Source organism: Harmonia axyridis, chromosome 5 (assembly GCF_914767665.1).
Source record: "Harmonia axyridis chromosome 5, icHarAxyr1.1, whole genome shotgun sequence".
Classification (NCBI taxonomy): Eukaryota; Metazoa; Arthropoda; class Insecta; order Coleoptera; family Coccinellidae; genus Harmonia; species Harmonia axyridis.
In genome coordinates, this window is record NC_059505.1 from 7,408,939 (window position 1) to 7,429,575 (window position 20,637).

General features: G+C 34.0%; 1 protein-coding gene across 1 annotated transcript in view; it reads right to left on the reverse strand.

Moving 5' to 3' along the window:
• LOC123680213 overlaps positions 1 to 20,637 on the reverse strand; it is a 66,684-nt gene that overhangs the window by 20,579 nt on the left and 25,468 nt on the right. The window contains exons 2-5 of the mRNA XM_045618004.1: positions 8,399 to 8,545; positions 6,751 to 6,919; positions 3,361 to 3,645; positions 1,017 to 1,495 (exon numbers count right to left, since the gene is read on the reverse strand). Coding sequence (XP_045473960.1) covers positions 1,017 to 1,495; positions 3,361 to 3,645; positions 6,751 to 6,919; positions 8,399 to 8,545 — 1,080 coding nt within the window. The remainder of the gene's footprint in view (positions 1 to 1,016; positions 1,496 to 3,360; positions 3,646 to 6,750; positions 6,920 to 8,398; positions 8,546 to 20,637) is intronic.

Sequence of the window (20,637 nt, forward strand, 5' to 3'; positions counted from 1 at the left end):
GTTTCATTCTGGATATCCATGTCATGGTCCGTACTTCACATAGAGTAATAAACATAGGTAGAGGAAATATACGCAATTTTTACATGTCCCCAACATAGTTAGATCACGTTGTCTGTTTGTGATATATTTTCAAATCCACAATTTTACTATGTCATTATGAATGTATATTATATTGAATGAAATATATTTATTTTAGTGATTCCCGATTAAATATGCCAATTTGAATATTTGGAATCCGATATTTTTTCTTATTGTCGAATTTATAATAAGCACAATTTTTAATATTTTCTGTATCTACCTGCTGAAATCCAAGGTTTGGCAACTTTTGCTCTCCTAGTGTCATCGATTGTTTCAAGTCGTTTGGCGCGCTTGAAGTTTGTTTTCTGAATTTCTGATAAATTTAGGTATTTATTTCAATATATTTTGAGTTAATATGGAACGTTGATTCACTATGAGACAAAAGAAGTGCGTTCTTTGTGGAGAAACTCGCGAATTTAGTGAAATATCGTATCACTGATATGTTTTCATTTCTGCGCGCTTCATGTCAAATTTGATGGTTCATACTGGGAACAAAATTTGCTTACTGAAAATGACATATGTTCCCTCTATCTATGTTTATTACTCTGAGGATTATTCGAATGATATTATTTATGCCGATAACCATCAAATTATTTATTATCTGGGAACCAACATCCGTCAAGTTATTGGTGAGGTATTCCTCGAAATGTATCGGCGAAATTACGTCACAAAGATCAACTCCTGCGAGTGATCACACGGAGGACACTTGAATGAAGTTGTATTTTACACGTTATGTCAAGGTCTAAACATTATTATAAAAAAAAATTGATCAATATTCTAAATGAATGTGTTTTCTTTACGTTTACTTTCAGAACCATAAAATGGATAACTCTTCATGATAGTAAATGAGAGTTTTAGCTATCAACCTACACCCCCTGATTTATTTCATATTATCAAAGTTTATCAATCAAGAACTATCAACATAGAAAGTGACTCACCAGAAAATGAGATGATCGTGTTCACAGTCACAGGTTGCACAGGTTCACCATCTGTAGCAATAAGGATAAGATCGTGTCCTTGAATCGTGAGTTGAGCTGGACAAACGGAAGCAAAGGAATTGATTATCCTGAACCTGTATTTGTTGCCTGGCGTCATGGTGAAAACTTCCAATGGAGTATTTGTCATAAATCCAGTATTTGGATCTCTGAATTGACCCTTGCCGTTGATGAGTAAACTCTCAGGGTCTTGACCAGTGTTCACAGCTAATCTACCTGGGAACCTTTCCGCAGCATCTTCGTGCATCCAGTCACTGAGCAACATCACGTGGGTGGTCAAATCGTAGTCGTAAAGGTGGCTGTTGGGGTCTTTGTTAGGTGGTTGACGTACGACAATGCTTCCATAAAGACCGTCCATTTTTTGTAAACCTGTGTGCGCATGCCAGAAATGGGTTCCTGCGTTTCCTGCCACCCACTGGTATCTGGAAAAATCGTCAAATTTGCTTTATTGATAGCCGGAAGGTTAGATACACTCATTACAGTGCAATCAATGAGAGTTGCATATCAATGTAAGTTGATAATCTGTCTATTTAAATTCGAAGGTTAGCTGTAACTCGGATTTTGAGGCACACTTAATTTATATGAAGGTAGGTTCCTAAATTGCTTTTAGCTGGAGAGAAGTAATATTAGTAGGTGTACAACTTTGCTTCTACCGTTTTGGTAGTCGGAATAAATGGATCGTAGATGTTATACAATAACCCTAGGTATTTGTAAACATAACGTCATCGAAATATTAGTCGATTTGTGTCTGCATAATAAAGTTATTCTCGATTAAACAGTTTACGATCCAAATTCTCGTCATTTGCGGGAGGTTTTGATTTTCTGCTTACATATGAAGAAATCTGCAGCTGAGGCTCATCGAATGCTCTCAAGCGGTGAGGCCGCTATAAGTGAAAAAACGCGCCAAAAGAGGTTTCAACGCTTCTAGAATGGTGATTTTGACATCGAAGACCAGCATGGTGGAAGAGAGAAGGTTATCGAAGATGCAGAATTAGAGGCATTACTTGATCAAGACTCGTGTCAAACGCAACAAGAATGGACAGGATCATTGGAAGTGACGCAACAAGCCATTTCAAAACGCTTGAAAGTCATAGGAATGATTCAGAAACAAAGAAATTGGGTGCCGTACGAGTTAAAGCTGAGATATGTTGAACGGCGTTTGTTTGCTTGCGAACAGCTGCTTGCAAGGTAAAGATAGGAAGGGATTTCTGCATTGTCTTCTTCTTCTTCCTCTTGTAATAGGACGGAGTCCTGTCAATTCTGTATTCCAGCCTTCTGCATCGTATTGTGACTAAAGACGAAAAATAAGTTCATCACGATAATCCCAAGCCCAGAAAATCATGGGGATATACAGATCATGCTTCCACGTCGACGGCCAAACCGAATATTCACGGTTCCAAAGTCATGCTCAGTATTTTGTGGGACCAGCTTGGCGTAGTGTATTATGAGTTGTTAAGACTGACTGAAACAGTCACAAGCGATCGTTATCGAAGGCAATTAATGCGTTTGAGCAGAGCATTGAAAGACAAACGGCCACAATACAACGAGAGACATGATAAAGTGATTTAACAGCATAACAATACTCGACCCCATGTTGCGGAAGTGGTCAAGATATACTTGGATTCGCCGTATTCTCCAGACATTGCTCCTTCGGACTATCACTGGTTTCGATCTTATGAAGAAGTAAAAAATTTGATCGATTCGTGGATTGCTTCAAAAGATGACCAGTGTTTTCAAGGCGGTATTCGTACGCTACCCGAAACATGGGAGAAAGTAGTGGCCAATACTTTGAATCATGAATGTAAAATCAGTTTTTTACGATAAAGCCTCGAATTTCTGAAAAAACGGTAGAAGCAAAGTTGAACGCCTATGTACAACAAAAGTAGGTAGAATTTCCGAGTTGATATGATGATAGAGTAATGAATAGATACCGTAGAGGTCTGGTACCAAAGTAAAATTTGCAGATTGCTTCGGTATGAAAAAGAGTGTTGCATTTGACGTTTTATGTCGAGGACTCTTTTACTCAATAGGTTCTCAAAATAATTGACAATGGGTTGTAAGCACAATAATTTTCTATAGAATATACTTTTTGGGAGGTAGTTTCCAGTTTGGTCATGAAGGCAGCAATTTGTGGTGCCATCTGTTGGTCCGTTAACTTGATAAGCAGCTGAGTGCGTTAATGGTAAAAATCGGACTGGAATGCTCCTATTTAGGACTGTTTGATTTATGTTCCTAATAATTTCAAAACTACCAACTTGATCGAGATTAAATCTATCTCACAACTCACCTGAAGGTATTTCCTTGCTGGATGGGACATTGGGTCACAAAAGGAACACCATCATAGTATTGAGATCCTCTCTGCCAAATTCCGTGCCAATGGAGGGTTACTTCCATACCTTCCATGTGGTTTTCTACATCAATAACTACTTTGTCGCCTTCGCATACCTGTATGCTTGGACCTGGTACCATACGATTTGCTGTCAGAATACCTCTTTCTACACCATCAGCTAATACACACTGGCAATTGGACCACACTGTATTCGTGGCATTTGGTGTACAAACTTGGCAAGCACTGAAAAAAATGATATTGATTCATTTTGGTAATGGAGTTATGACTAACTACTACTACTAGTGTTTTTGGGAAATTTTGGAGAATTAATGGAATGGTTTCAAAGACTCTTTGATGCCAAATTGAACCTAATAATTGAAACCTGCAGCAGTGGAGCGGTGTTCATATCTCTTGTTAGGAAAGTGATAGAAATCTAAATTTTTGATGGGGTAATTATGGTATTTAGGTATAGGGAATATTATATGGAAAATATTCAGTATATTCAGGATTTCAAATTGCAAATACCTAACATACAGGGTGATCTATTTGAAATTCGTTCAACAAATAATTTTGAATGACCATAAAGTGAAGTTGATCGAGATAGCAGACATTGTGAAGATATCATCAGATCGTGTACATCATATCATTCACGAATATTTGTACATGAGAAAGCTGTGTGCAAAATGGGAGCCGCGTGAGCTCACAATCGATCAAAAGCAACAACGTGATTCTGAGCAGTGTTTGAAGCTGTTTAAGTGGCAATAAACCTGAATTTTTTCATCGATATGTGACAATGGATGAAATATGGCTGCATCATTTCACTCCGGAGTCCAATTGACAGTCAACTGGGTGAACTGCACACGATGAACCGAATTCAAAGCGAGGAAAACATAACAGTCAGCTGGCAATGTTATGTCATCAGTATTCTGGGATGCGCAAGATATAATATTGATTGATTACCTCCAAAAGGGCCAGACCATCAACAGCGATTATTATATAGTGTTATTGGATCGTTTAAAGAATGAAATCGTTAAATAACGGCCCCATTTGAAAAAAGGGGCTGTTTCATCAAGACAATGCGCTGTGTCACAAATCAATGAAAACATTGGCAAAATTGCATGAATTGGGCTTCGAATTGCTTCTGCATCCACCGTAATCGCCAGATCTGGTCCCCAGCGACTTTTTCCTGTTCACAGACCTCAAAAGAATGCTCGCTGGAAAGAAATTTAGCGCCAATGAAGACGTATTCGCCGAAACTGAGGCCTATTTTGTAGCGATAGACTAATCGTATTACAAAAATGGTATCGAAAAGTTGTAAGATCGCATTAATCACTGTATTACCCTCGAAGGCAACTATGTTGAATAATAAAATCGAATTTCGCAAAAAAAAATGTTTTTTACTATGGTAGACCGGGGACTTTTCAATTGGCCTGTTATATATCTCTAAAACGAAGCTTGTTATGATATATAATGTTTATATAAACTTTTTTTTCGAAAAGTTATTCAACTATTTCTGGACCACCACTGTTCCACTGTTGTATAAGAAAACAATCAAGGGTATATCTACTCAGTGGCGTAACTAGAGTTGACTCATGGGGGGGGTTATGGGTAGTGGCAAGTTTAAGCGAGTGACCTGAACTGAAGTGAAAAGCGGGGGGAGGGGAGGGTTGCTAGATATCGTTTCCATTCGAAGATTTGTGTGAAAAAAAATTATTTCATCATACAGGCACAATATATATTATACTATTGAATGCTACACTTAATAAACAATGAGATGCCTGTCGTTTCATCTGCAAGAACAGTAAAACATGTCGCGGAATTGATCATCTCAACCAATTTCTTCAACATTATATCGTTAATAGCCAAAATAATTTCATTTTGTGTTTATGGTGAGAGGTAAAGTGCATTTTTCGATCCTATTTCTAAATGTTTTTTCAGAGCCTCATCTCCAAAATTGGCTCTGAATCTCAGAAGAGCTCTGAAGTTTCGCTCATTTTCAGCAGGACAAATTTCCAAATTAAGCTTCCCGTGGTTCTGGGCGAGAAGACTATGCAACTTGTAAAAGTAAGAAATAATACTAAAAAGAGAGGGAATTTTGGTATCTTGCTTAAATAGCTGATGAATGAGAAAATTGCTTACACTCAAATAAGCATTTTTTCATGTAGTACAATTTAAAAATATTTTTTTTCTCACAATGATACTTCTGTAATTCCACAATAACAACTTTGAAAAAGCAAAATCTTCCAAGTTATTTTTTTATTGTTCTGCCAAAAAAAATTTTCCTTCTGATCAATGGGGGGGGTTACGTCCCCAATAACCCCCCCCTCGTTACGCCCATGTATCTACTGTATAATTAATCTCAATTTCTTGATTTCAGTGAGTGATTTTCTCGAATGTTTAATTGAATATGTTGAATGATTATCAATTAATATTCATACATTTCCAATTCAACAATTAAACCTATCCATTTCCATAACATACAAATATGTATTTTGAAAGTGATAATAGTTACCGCACATTAATTTATATTATGAAATGATAATGCCTCGATGATGGAAAATCGTTGCTATTTTAATTAAACTGAATACCGATACCGTTCTTTCAACATTGTAGAATTTCTTATAAATGCCCGTACGCATTTTCTCCAAGAAATTTATGAACTATTTCTAATTGGAAGAAATGATGAAATATTAATCCATATTCCACAGCAATTATCACTTGGAAACATTCTTAGCTTCGACCTTGATCTACAAAGTCATTCGTAGCACCAGTAAGATAATAACAATAGTCTGTTAAAATGTAATATTTCCTAAACAATTGCCAATTATTCGACAATGTTATAATTTGGCGTTGAATAATTTCCTGGGAATTTTAAACGATACTCAGAAATTTGGATGTTGTTCGAAGTGTTCTACTGACAATAGGTAATTTTGTGATATGGGGTAATACCTTGGAATATTTTGTTAATTTAATTCAGATATTTAACAGTGAAATAAAAAATAAAGTAGATTACAACTTAGTTTCAAATTTTCCATTGAAATTATTCCATAACTTCAATAACAACTCTTGGAAATTGATAGAAAAACGATTTCTTATTCAGACAATTCAGACAAAAAGGGCACCAAAGCACCAAAACATCTCCACACTTTAATTCAATATAATTTTAATTACAGTAACTGTCATGAATTTTTTCAATAGAATGTTTGGTTCGTTTTTATTCATGAAGGGAATATGTGATTTCTTCAAGTACTTTAGATGTGTAAATTTATATTTAATTTCCATTTTTGAATGCGGAAATTTCCTTTTTCAAGGAAATTTTCACTTATTTTAATTGCATAAAATACTTACGCTCCAAGTACGGTATACAATTCAAGTGTAAAATGATAATAACAGATCCTTGGTGGATCCCCTTCTCTACAAGCCCTAGCACATTCCTCTGGTGCTGATAGAGATGGGTTGTTCCTCAATTCTGCTGTTGCTGATGTTTTATAATCCAAATGTTTGAAAGGTGGTCCTCCTGAAATAATTAAGGTTATTAATTCCCTCTTTGAAAGAGTAATTGAAAAATAATCTGTTTAGTGTAGAACCAGACATATCTATAAATTGGTCACTTTTTTCGGCACATCCTGTACCTTACCACTTTATTTTCTCATTAGTACCAAGCTTCAAGAATGAATGTGAAAATTTCGAAACATTAAGTTGAGTAGGATCGAGATATTGAAGGTTAAGTGATGCTACATTTGTTGTTGTTTGAGAAATGTATAAAAACCAGTTTCGTCTATTGATAAAATACGCAATTCTTTGATATGTATTATTCAGACTTTATTTCATTGGTGAAAATGGTTAAAGGCGGTAAACTGACTTTAAATATGGTTCTTTTGAAGAAGTGACTGCATATTTCGACAGCAAAGACGAATCGTTCTACAGAAAAGGTATTGAAATGTTAAAGGAACGTTGCATTACCTGGTGTCCCAAATTATATGCTCTCCGAGAGCACCTCGAGAACTGTCTATTTCTTTTTTCGAAAAAATAATAAGAAAAAATCAGAGTAAATATCTTGCTTCGTTTTCGAGGGCGTTTCTGAAAAATGACTGTTTCAAATATTACGCTATATCTTGGTTTTAGTTCGGGACACTCAAAAAATTCCAAAACGGTTTTTCAGTAATTTTTATGATATATTTCATATTCATAACATATCATAGAAAGTTATTGTTTTTAAAAGGGACACCCTATACTTTCCAACGTAGTTTTTTAGTCGCAGATTTTTCGAAAAGCATCCCATCATCGATTCTCAAAAATTCCATCTGTTTCAAAAAATATATAGAGCTTTTCTTGAAATGGGACACCTTATATACAGGATGGTCCAACGAAAACTCACCACTTCGATTTTCCGACGATTTCATTTTCATCAGCCAGAAAATCGAGCTGTTAAGTTTTCGTTGGACTACACTGTATAAATACTTTTATTTATTTCGTGATTAAATTAATTTTGTATCTATTGTATGATTGTAATCAAGTCATGTGTAGAATTCCCATTTGGAAAACATCAATTTTCCTTTACATCTCTAGAACGGAACTAATTTCTATGAACTGTTATGAGTATCATATAAATCATGAAATTGAAAAAAATTTTGGAGTATGTATATCGAACAGAAATCAAAATAAATCTGAATATTTGAAACACTAATTTTTCCTAAAAGTCCTGTAACTTGAGAAAAAAGCAAGATAATCTATCTGATTTCTGAAATCTGATTATTTAGAAAACAAAAGATCTGGAATCCTGAAGATTTTTTTTCTAAGTCTTGAAGTTTTCGAGATGCTCTCAGTGAGCCTTGAATTTGGGAGAAGAAAAATTTATTGTTTTTTTTTCTGGTTGGGCCCGGAACCTATTGAATGAAGTGTTACAGTTTTGTGGTTAACAAGGATGCATAACTTCACGAGTGCCCAAAAGCTCATTTCGCCAAGTTAGTCGAATTTTTTCAAATTAATCTCTCACCTAAACTTGTCCTTTTACCACCATTTCCCCTGAATCTGGATCCCACCGGTGGATGGGACTGATGAAGGGTGTGTCCTGTAGAAAATACGTCACTTCCCAAATCTCCATCCCAATACGATGCGGCAGCCTGTTGGTCTGCAACTGATGCTGAAACAAAAGAGCTTAATGAGAAAAAGACATACTTGGCATTTTAATTTGAGTACGAAATTGGGTTTCCCTAGAATTCGAACATTGGTCTTGTTATTTTTCAAGACGTCCTTATATGGACTCATCGTGGAATCCAGGACAAATGAAGCATAAACATTTTTTTGCAACTTCCGTTCTGTTCGCACGTCTGTATCGATGTGGCGCAATTAGAAAGGCTTCAAAATTATATAATTTGATTTTCAAGATCATTTTGCGGCTCGGTAATTTGTGTTTCAGAGATTTGGTTCATTGGTTGGTGAGAGTTGTCATCAGTTCATTTCGATAAAAGGTTTGAGTTTGGTCGGGAACCTTGATGGAGAAGATTTATTATATCCGAATTCATCATTATTTCGATTAACCCACACACCGGAATATCAATATTTAATAACTTGAAACTGCTTCACGTTTCATTTTTTTTATCTTCAATCCGTGTTATCTCAAGTGTAGATGCTGCTTCAAAATTGTATCAGTGTAACTGCGTGAAACGAAATTAAATCCGTGAAGCAATTTCCGAGACAAACATTTTGAAACATATATTTTTGTTACTAAATTCGTATCGGTCACGCTAATTTTGTCATAAATTCATGATATGTACAGACAAATCGGTATCTAGTCCTTCACTAGGTATAAGTATAGATTTCGAATTCCAAAGAATCTGACAATCGAAAGAAGTAATTTTCAATTTTAGAGAATGTTGGTTTATTTTGGGAATTATCCCAAAAGGTATCACATATTATAGAAAATTTGAACATTAAGTAGTGCATAAAAAAGAAAGAAAGCGAAAAAAAAACAATAATACAAACGAAAAAAAGTTCTAATTCGATATTTGGTTTCTAAACATTCCAAAACCTGAATTATGAAACTTCTAATTGAATTAGAAATAGCCAATTAAATAGATATCAAAACGAAGGTTTCATGATTCTTCTTATGATACTGTATTTGAAGGAGTTTCATTTTGAACAGCCAGCTATCTGGCAGATGCCACTTTTGAAACTGTTATTTTTCGAGATTTGGCAAGTTGAACTCTTTCATTACTAAATATGGAACAATACACGCATCAACAGCACAATGAAATCGTCAAGGTTCACTAAAACAATAATGAAAGTACACTTGGTTCGTCGTGAAGCAAATTCTCGGCCGGCAATAGTGAAACGGGTGGAAAATTTTGAACTATCGTGACAAGTGATGTGAAGAACCAAAACCGTGTGCGTTGCTTTAGAACAACTGAGAATATTGCTAATGTGTTGACGAAAACCCAGGTTTATCAATTCCTTGTGGATCTTGGGAATTAGGCATTCCTCAAACGACTTTAGACTCTATTTTGCATAAAGACTTAGGTCTTAAGGCTTTTAAAGTTCATTTAACATAGAAACTCAAGCCAGTCAATCACCAGCAACGTCGTATCTTTACTGAATAGGTCTTTGAAATACATCAAAATCGGATCGGATCGGATTTTCATCTAAAAATCATCTTCAGTGATGAGGCCCATTTTCACCTAAGAGATTACGTTAAAATGCAGAATTGTCGCATTTAGAGCACTGAAAATCCAAGAATGATTGTTGAAAAACTTTTCCATCCTCAACGTGTCACTGTTTTGTGCAGTTTTTGGACTGATAGTGTGATTGGACCTTCCTTATTCGAAATGAGGCAGGTGTTACTATTGCGGTCAATGGATTGCGTTACCGAGTTATGATTAATGATTTTTTTTGGCGGAAATTCAAAGATTTTTACAGATATCTATTGTACTAGAAACAAACTCTCAGTATTTTCAAACTGAAACATAGTTTTAAGATAATTGAATTGTGGATTATACCTATTTTTGAGATTTTAATTGTATGACCAGGAAGTTTTATTGAAAGGTGACTCTCATTGTTATGGTTCTGCCTAATTTTTCATCGTTAGGTTCAGATTAATTTGCCCTAAAGATGGCCATGTAAATGACCGAAAGCTAGGTCAAATTCAATAAAGAACTTAATAAGATCTTTGAGTGACAAAGTCGATAATTATTTTCTTGCAAATCGAAGATATTGGTTTGGACGATGTTTATTTCCAACAAAAGTGCAGTACGTGCCACACAAGCAACGAAACAATCGCAATTTTGCAAGAGAGAGAGAGTTTGCAAAGTTTCCTGGCAGTGTTATTTCACGAAAGGGAGATCACCATTGGCCACCGAGATATTGTGATTTAACACAATTAGACTTTTTCCTTTGCAGCTACGTGAAAGACAAGATCTATGACAATGCTTCAAATTCAATTCAACACTTCCTACGAAATTTGTGCTGTTATCGAGGACATACAGCAACTAATATGCGAATTGGAAAATTGGAAAAGATATGGTCCGGAAAACGTATATCCGTTAAAGGCATATCTTTCTCGTTACAATGAAATAATCATCCATTGATTTCCCTAACAATTTAACCATTTTTTTTTCAATACCAGAATGAAACCTCTTATTGAAAAACCCTTTATATCAGTATTATGCACCGAATACCAGAAAATTCCCTGAAGATTGTATCAAATCATTTAACGAAGATTATAGATTAGGAGATATCGAATCAACACTGTATTTACCTCAGTTTTCGATACATAAATGAACGGTTTCCTCTATGAAACAATGCATGACAAAACGATCGGTTCGATAAAACAATGCGATCAAAAATCGACCTATCATAACCTGCCATTTTCGACTTTCTCCTTCGTTTTCGTGTTGTTCCAGCCATTGTTTTCGTATACCTTACACCCAAGTTCGGTGCCAATTTAACATAAGGTACTCGCTTCCTTGTATCCGAGAAAATAGCAGGTTTTCTGCTCAAGTAACCTCGCATCGTGGTTTTTGTTTTCACCTGAAGTAATTGGCGTTCAAACAGGAAGGCCTTTCTTTATTTTCCGCCATGCTTCGTCACGATCGGAAAACGAATCGAAGATGAACTGATCTTCCTGAATTTTATCGGCGAAATGTTATGAACCTATGAATTTGCACACTAGGCCTTTTTTTCGTGACTATTTTGAGTTTTGTCGCATTTGTATTTTTGTAGTTAAAATTAGATAATGTTTTCAAGCGATAAGGCTCGACCATAGAGTAATAAACATAGATAGAGGCAGTATACACAATTTTTATATGTCCCCCAATATGGTTAGATTACGTTGTCGGATTGTGATATATTTTCAAGACCACAATTTCATTAAATCTTTATGAATGTATATTATATTGAATGAAATATATTTATTTCAGTGGTTCTCAATTAAATATGCAAATTTGAATTATTGGAATCCGATATTTCTCCTAATTGTGCAATTTATAATAAGCAGAATATTTATTATTTTCTGTATCTACCTGCTGAAATACAAGGTTTGGCAACTATTGCTCTCCTAGTGTCATCGGTTGTTTCACGTCGTTTGGCGGGCTTGAAGTTTGTTTTCTGAATTTCTGATATGTTTATGTATTTATTTCAATATATTTTGAGTTAATTTGAAACGTTGATTCACTATGGGTCATAAGAAGTGCGTTCTTTGTGGAGAAACTCGCGAATTGAGTGAAATATCGCATCACTGATACGTTTTCATTTCCGCGCGCTTCATTTCAAATCTGATAGTTCATGTTGGGGACAAAATTCGCTCACTGAAAATTATTCAATATTTTCGTTTGAAATTTTGTTATCCTATTAACTTCAAAACTGATGGTTCGATCGGGATGAAAATAAGCATTTGAATTTTGAATGACAATTAGATACCTTGTGAAGAACGCATCATCAGATTTATAAAAAAAAATTTAAGCATAAAATACAAGAAAAACTATCCGAAAGCACTGAAGGCTTTTGAGCGCCAGTTCATTCATACTCCAATTTAACCCTTGGAGACCACAAGAGTTTCTCATCTGGGAATGACCGTGACACACTATTTCTATCACATAGACGGCATGATGAGCTTATTGTTCTGATATTACTTCTGCAAATTGCGAAAAATTTATCATGCACATCATCATTGTCAACTTTAAACAAAAGCATGTCATTTATCGTCTAATCTTTGGTTTTGCAACATTGGAATTGGCATTTATGTTTTATATTGAATAGATATTCAGCAGAGATTCTGAATCGTCTTATTAATTACATGCAATTGATATCGTCTAAAATGTTTGGAGTTTCTCTGATGCAGTGACATTATTGAATATTAAAAGCTTTTCAAACAAGGTGTTTCTGAATTGAAGGTAAAAAAATGAGAGATTCCTTTGCTACAGATTGGGTAAATAAGTACCAAAACTTGGAATTAATTGATTCATCACAGTTTACTCACTGGATCTTTACAATCATTTGGATTTTCCTCAGGATTACTGGAAAATTATTTGAAATTTTTCCTTTTTTCGAAACAAGAAGAAACCAAAAAGAGTACTGAGTAGTACTGTCGTTTTAAAATTTTTCTAAACTACCAGTGGTCCACAAAAACATAGTTCTAGAGGAAAGAAGCGGACACTGTTTCAGAAAAAATATCATCCTGTAGATTTGCATTCAGAATTAGCATATCACACACAATACATGATGAAAACTTTGAATTGGAATAGCTATGTCAAATTTGAATTAATTATCTTCCCATTTTTATAGGACTTTCTTTTGCTGAATGATCCAAGCAATCTGTCATTTTAGTTTGTACCTCCAATTTAGGAACATTCTGTATACATATTCGACATTATTAGCGGAAATTACATATTTCAAAATGGTGCAATACTTGGTTATTGCTCAAAATCAAAATTGCGAATTTCGAATCAAATATTCAAATTGCAATGTAAATTTTTTTTATTGTCATTAAATTATTACATGTTATCATCTTATAATGTATGATTCGATATAAAAGTGTTGATTTTCACTTCCGAGATTTATATCAGAAAGTTTGGCATTAGAATGAATCCGTTTTTGAAATGATTTGCATCATCCTCTATTAATTTATTTGTTTTTTGTATAGTTTGCATCATCCAACAAAAAAATAACATTATGAAAATGCCTTGTCGAAAAGAGCTGCAGTTTGCCTTGTGAAAATCTTCAACATCCGTTCATCTCATTGATGCATCTTGAGAAATGTTAATTCTGTATATTTTTGCTCGCAAATTATTAAGCAATCGTCTCAAGGTGACAAATACAAATCAAATTTTGTTGTTTAATTCTTTTAATTATAATCATTACTTAATAGCTCATGGTTACTCTACCGTTCACTCTAAAAGTAATGCAGAATGCACTGTAATTAACTGAAGAAGCTTCACTATTTCCCAAACTATTAAATCCCAGGAAGATGAAATTATTTTTGACATTATTCAACCGGTGCATATGAATGAATAGTTGTTAATCGTATGAGGTAATGTATGTTCTCAATCTTATCATTATTCTGCGCTGGTGTAAGCAGTTTCCGTTCTATAGCAATTTGAGCGCAGTTGAGATCCATCATTTGCATTGTCAAATGGTATTACATGCAATAATTATGAAAGAGCATAAAGTTATGTCAGATGTTCCTTACCATGCGAATGATTATACTCATTGAATATGTATTATTATTACCGTCTCATTGTTTTTATAATACTGGGCGTATGTCGTCCTCTTACAATTAAAAACGTGTTGATTAAATGTGAAATGAAACAATAACCTCCGTATACACACAAGTCTACGTAATAATAATTTCCCATTTTATATTCGGGAAATTTTATATGGCTAATTACTTTTAATAACATAGGTTGACTAATACGTGGTATTCTCAGAATTTATTGTACCGAGTAGGTCAGAAAATTTTCATTTGATTATTCATTATTAACTTTCTTTAACTTATCGACTTTGAAGTTTTTAAGCTTTGCTCAAATGTATGTATAAATTCGTAAATATCGAAAATTTTGAAATTATCAATCAGTCAATCAAAGGTTTAAGAGTTGAAGCAGCTCAACAGTATTGCCATATGATTTTTTCTGGGTGTAATAAGAAAAATTTACAGAATTAGAATAGTTGTCAGTTATCAGATGAAAAGCGATAGCCAAACTGCTTTTTATACGAAAAACTTTTCTATGCTACAAATGGTTCTATATTCTGTTCAACTATGAACAGAATAAAGGTCCTATATTCCGTTTGATTAAGAACAGAATATAGGAAGATTTTAGAATATGAAAAGTTATTCTAGTGAATTAACTTATATTTTAGGAACGAATCAAAGAAAACCACGTTCTGTATCAAGCTTTTCAGCCTTTAGCTGTTATTCCAATTGGAAAATCATCATTTAATTATATTGAATAAGAATAATAATAATGTACCGAGTTTCAGCTTTTGATTTCAAAACTGTAAATTCCATTGAAATGAATGAGAATTTGTTTGTGGATGTAGAATGCCAATTTCAAGCCTCTTGTTGATAGCGTAACAATAATCTTAAAAAATTCAAGAAGAATAGAAAAAAACACGCAATAATTCTGTGACTACACATCCGTTGGAGTTGAGATTTTGAGTATTAATATCAAAACAATATCGAGCTCATGTCGAATTTTGAGCAGGACACATCATAATAATGATGAAAAATTCAGAAAAATATTGGAATAGAAATACCCAATATTACAATGTTTACAAATCCGATCGGTTTGGGTTTTTTATATGAATAATACCTAGTCGTATTAAACTTTGTGCAAATTCAGTATGGATAGCGTTATCAGAACCATAGAAAATCCACACAGAATATTTAGAGAAAAAAAATATAATATTCCACTGACAAAAGCTCCGATTGAGTTGAAATTTAGCATGTATCTGAAAAATGCCAATTATAGGTTCGTGCAAAGTTTGGTGTTGATGACTACGACAGAATCATAGAAAATCAAACAGAATAACTCTTTCATGAGTGTGCTAATTGGACTCTTAGAGGTCACATAACTCTGTAGAGGTATATGGGGTTTCTAAGGGTACAATAGGCTCATGAATGAACAAGCACTCAGAATGCTGTCTGCACCTGTGTTGAAATTTTTGTGTAATGACAATAAATCTCAATTTGCTGTATCGAATATTTCGTTACAATAATTGCCTATATTTTTTATAAGCTATGATGAGGTATATCGACCGAAGCGATACTTCTATAGTTCCTGACTATTTACGATAAATTATACTTCATTGATATTATATCAAATTATAGCCATTTGATCATCGACTGGAAAAATGGAGTGAAGAAAAATTGAAGTATCTTTTAAGTGTTGAGATAAGTACTTTTCAAGCTCCTAATCATACTTAAATGGAAAGTAACAAGCATAATGAATTAATGCATATGTTTCAACTATCATTACTTAGCAGGTCAGTTGATTGAATTGAATTATAGATTATACTATCATTTTGCTGGCTGCTTTCTGTGTTGAGGTCGATTGTTCGAGTAAATTGAATTAAAGTCTTCTCTCGATTTTTAGGAAGACATAATTTTTTTTATTTCTTCATACAAACAACTCTCAAACAATTGAAGATGAACGATGAGAGATATTCTGTAGTGTAAAAAATTTCATTGTTATAGTTATCTTGAGTTTGCTTGATTTATTTTCCATGAAAAAATTTCTTTTCACGTTTAAAACCAATTTTTACTCAAATTATATGCAAATATGATTCGTGGAGGATGAATTATTCTTTTTATTATATTTGGTTATTGTTGTTATTATATAGATATAAATTCCAAAGTATTGACTCAGAACCTTAGACTTTTATTCTTCAAGGATGCCAACTGATCTGAACTGAATTTTTAATGCATATATACAGGGTGGTCCAGATTTTAGTTCATCAACTTTGGCGTCAAATAGAACAACTCTTTTCATGAAAAAAAGTTCATATAAACATATATCCTTACAAGCTTCGTTTTAGATGTGTTAGATAGTTCATATAAACATATATCCTTACAAGCTTCGTTTTAGATGTGTTGAAGTTTAAAAAAAACAGTTTTTCACTTTAACTTAGTATTATTACATTCATTGTTCTGATTTTTTGGTTTTGAAGTCTAGATAATGTAATGTTTGGAATTAGGTAAGTGTCTCCGACCAACATTATCCAACATGGCGCAGATGTAGAGGTGCGATGATCCTTTTCCTATCGAAAATCTACACCCCTGTCTTTTTTTCGAGAAAATCATTAAATCAGAAATCAACAAAGCATTAACAATAGAGAATATATTCTTTATTGTTTGAGTGTCTGACAAATATTCTTTCTGAAATGTTCAATGGGAAAATTTTAAAAATTAATTTTTGTAGATTTTAGACCATCCTGTATTAACTATTCAGTGTGTCATCAGGCCAATCTCGTTTTCTTGCAATAATGAATGCAATCTTAATGCAATTTTGCTCATCGGAAACTGGTGAGACGCCAGTGAAAGGCTGTAATAGGTTATAATGCAGTTCAATGGGAAATATATTACATAAATTGTATTAAAAAGGTACAAATCAATTAAGCGTCGTTACTGGACTACTAGAGTAACAACAAATCTGGACCAGCCCTCTGGCGCATTCTCATTAAATGATCATCTTGCGTGACAGCTAACGTGGAAAGATCAGTGGTTTTATGTTTTATCATCTCTAAGAACTGCTCCAAATACCGAGCAAAAGTTTTCATTGGACTGTGAAAATTGAACAGTTTGTTTTATTTCAATCTATTGTTTTTTATGAATAAGTGAAAGGTTCAGGCCTACATTGTTATCAAAGAAGCTCAGAATGAAGGGAAATGGATTATTGGTGATATTTTTTTTCTCTTTTCGATTTTTTTTTAATATTTAGTGGTATTTTGTCAAACTATTTTTGTTCAGCGAAATATTTAATAATTCTTGAATATTCATAGAATGAAGACTAGAGTTGTCAATAGAATTTGGTATCAGCAGTTTTCACTTTTCCCAAATTTCAATAACAATTACGAGCATATTTCGATAGGTTTCTCTCAAATATTCTCATTTTTTAACAGGCCAATTGAAAAGTCCCCAATGGCAATTTTGCTATTGTTTTCATTAATTGTGACACGGCGCATTGTCTTGATGAAACAACCCCCTTTTTCTTCAAATGGGGCCGTTTTTTAACGATTTCATCCTTTAAACGATCCAATAATGCTATATAATAATCGCTGTTGATGATCTGGCTCTTTTGGAGGTAATCAATGAATATTATACATTGCACATCCCAGAATACTTATGCCATAACCTTGCCAGCTGACTGTTGTGTTTTTCCTCGCTTTGGATTCGGTTCATCGTGTGCAGTCCACTCAGCTGACTGTCGATAGGACTCTAGAGCGAAATGATGGAGCCATGTTTCTTCCATTGTCATATATCGATGCAAAAATTTAGGTTTATTGCACTTCAACAGCTTCAAACATTGCTCAGAATCATTACCACGTTGTTGCTTTTGATCGATTGTGAGCTCGCGCGGCACCCATTTTGCACACAGATTTTTCATGTATAAATATTCGTGAATGATATGATGTACACGTTCAGATGATATCTTCACAATGTCTGCTATCCCGATCAACTTTACGGCCATTCAAAATTATTTGGTGAACTTTTTTGGTTTTTTCGTCGGTAACAGCCTCTTTTGGGCGTCCACTGCTTTCCTCGTCTTCGGTGCTCATTTCACCACGTTTAAACTTAGCATACCAATGAATGATGGTTGTTTTTCCTGGTGCAGACCTCGGAAACTCTTCATCAAGCCAAGATTTTGCTTCAACTGTTTTTTTTCCTTCAGAAAGCAATATTTTATCAGCACACGAAATTCTTTTTTTGCCATCTTTTTTCAAATAACAAAAGTAGCTACTTTCACAACGCAATTTCTCACAAACTAATGATCGGACTGCTGTCAAATTTTGACACGTATTGTTTGAAAGTTGTTGCTAACTAAAAATCATACGGATTCAATACTAGCACCGCCATCTGTGCATCAGACCGGGAACTTTTCAATTGGCATAATATTATGGGAAAACATAATTTCTTCAAGTTTTCAAATACGAATGATTCACTAGAAATATCTATCATCTCCTCTGGTCTCTTCATATTTATTTAAATTTTCTGTTTTGAAAAAAGACTGTCAAAACGGCAAGAAAAAACTTCGGTAGATACCTGCTCAATAGTTGTGTGAAAATACAGATACTTCCTTATAAAGACAAAACAGGACTAACAAGCCTCAATTTCCTCACGTAAAATAGATGATATCATCGATACGATGGTCAGTTATTAAGTCGAACACCTGAATATTCATTAGGCGAGGTGATGAAACTTCAGTTCGTTGATCTATCGTTTTAGCTCCTCAGATAATTAATAGAACCAGATTTCTGACACTCCCCAAATTCGAATAATCCGTACATAACACAGCCTACCACAAAACGATGATGATATCTATCCTAAATTTCCTAGTTTGTTAGCTAGAACCACTTTCATGTCAGCGATTTCGAAACAGTAATTTATATATTTCAGAAATTGGAGATAAGTAGGCGCAAATACACACGCATTCACATATGTTTAAGTGTTTATATATTTATTCAGTTTTTCAATGGCCTTTATTGCTTCGATCTGAATTCAGGAAAATGTACACATGTCTTCATTTCGTCTCTTGGGTGAGTCGAATATCGAATGCATTACTGATCAACATTCTTGTTTGGTATTCGAATTATTTACGATGAATATATCCGCAAACCTACCTTAATTGATTGAAATTCTATGGAATTGTAATGAGTTGCTTATTATTAACACAATTTTTATAGTTTGCGATTGAGATTGGATTTCTCAAATCCATTAATAGTCATGACTTAAAATATTCACTTCGTTATTGAATCTTTTCCAATAAGAGGTTTCACTTTGAATAAGTCGCTATCTGGGCAGCTGACACTTTTAAAGCTGTCGTATTTTGACATTTGACAAGTAAAAACTACTCTGTTACTAAAAATGGAACGATACACGTTTTAACAAAGTATTGGAATATTTGAAATTTACTATAAAAATGGAAAATTTGCAATCAAAATTCGAAAAGTTAAAGCACTTTAAGCTCGTCGTGAATCACCTTCTGGACCAGCAATGGTGAAACTGGTGCAAAAATTTGAGCTGTTAGGACAAGTAAGGGAGGTTCAGAAACGATACCGTGTGTCCCTCAAGAACAACTGAGAATATTGCTGCTGTAGCCCGTAGTGTTGGCGAAAACCCACGAAGAAAGAAACAAAATCGCAATTTTGCAAGAGAAGTTTCTTAACCGAATTATTTCTTGAAGAAGGGATCACCAAAGGTCTTGTGATTCAACACCATTAAACTGTTTTCTTTGGGGTCACGTGAAAGATGAGGCCTCTATACCAATGCTCCACAACGGGTCAAGACTTTGAAGATGGAATTTGTGATGTTATTGAGGAAATACAGCCGCAAATATTCAAATTGGTCATGAAAGATTTTATGAAAAAAATATGATGCTGCAAGCGTAGCCATGGCAACCATTTGGATGATATCGTTTTACTGTTAATGGCATACATATGCGTTGATTTATCTTAAAATATACTTGTTATTTTGAATATCAAAATTTTCCTTTGTTTGGAAAATCCTTCAGATTAGCAATGTCAAGCTTCGTCCAAAATTCCATGTTAATAGCCGCGTCAAAACCATAGCAAATTGAAGCATAATATCTAAAAAAATGAGGAAAGTCACTATTATATTAAGCAACACCTCGATGAGAAGAGAATAGGTTCTTGGATATGAGTTATTCAAAAGATATTAACACCAATAATATAATATAAAAGCACATGTATGCATATGAAGTATGGATGCTTGATCTCAATTTTCCCTTCAATCTAGCGATTGCCATTTCAATACGATTTTATTGTTATAGTCTGTCAAAAATACCGTTGAAATGCTTGTTAATTAAGATAAAAGATAATAAAATTCGACTTGCCTGACCGATATGTTTAATGGTCTACATCGTTAAGTAGGGCAGAACGTTGATTATAATGACAAAAAGTTATTTGAATCAAACGTTCAGATCAGACCCGTATATGTTGTCGAAACAAATCAGTATTCTCTAAAATACAATTATTCAGATTCTACATGATCCAATGCTTCAAGAGAAT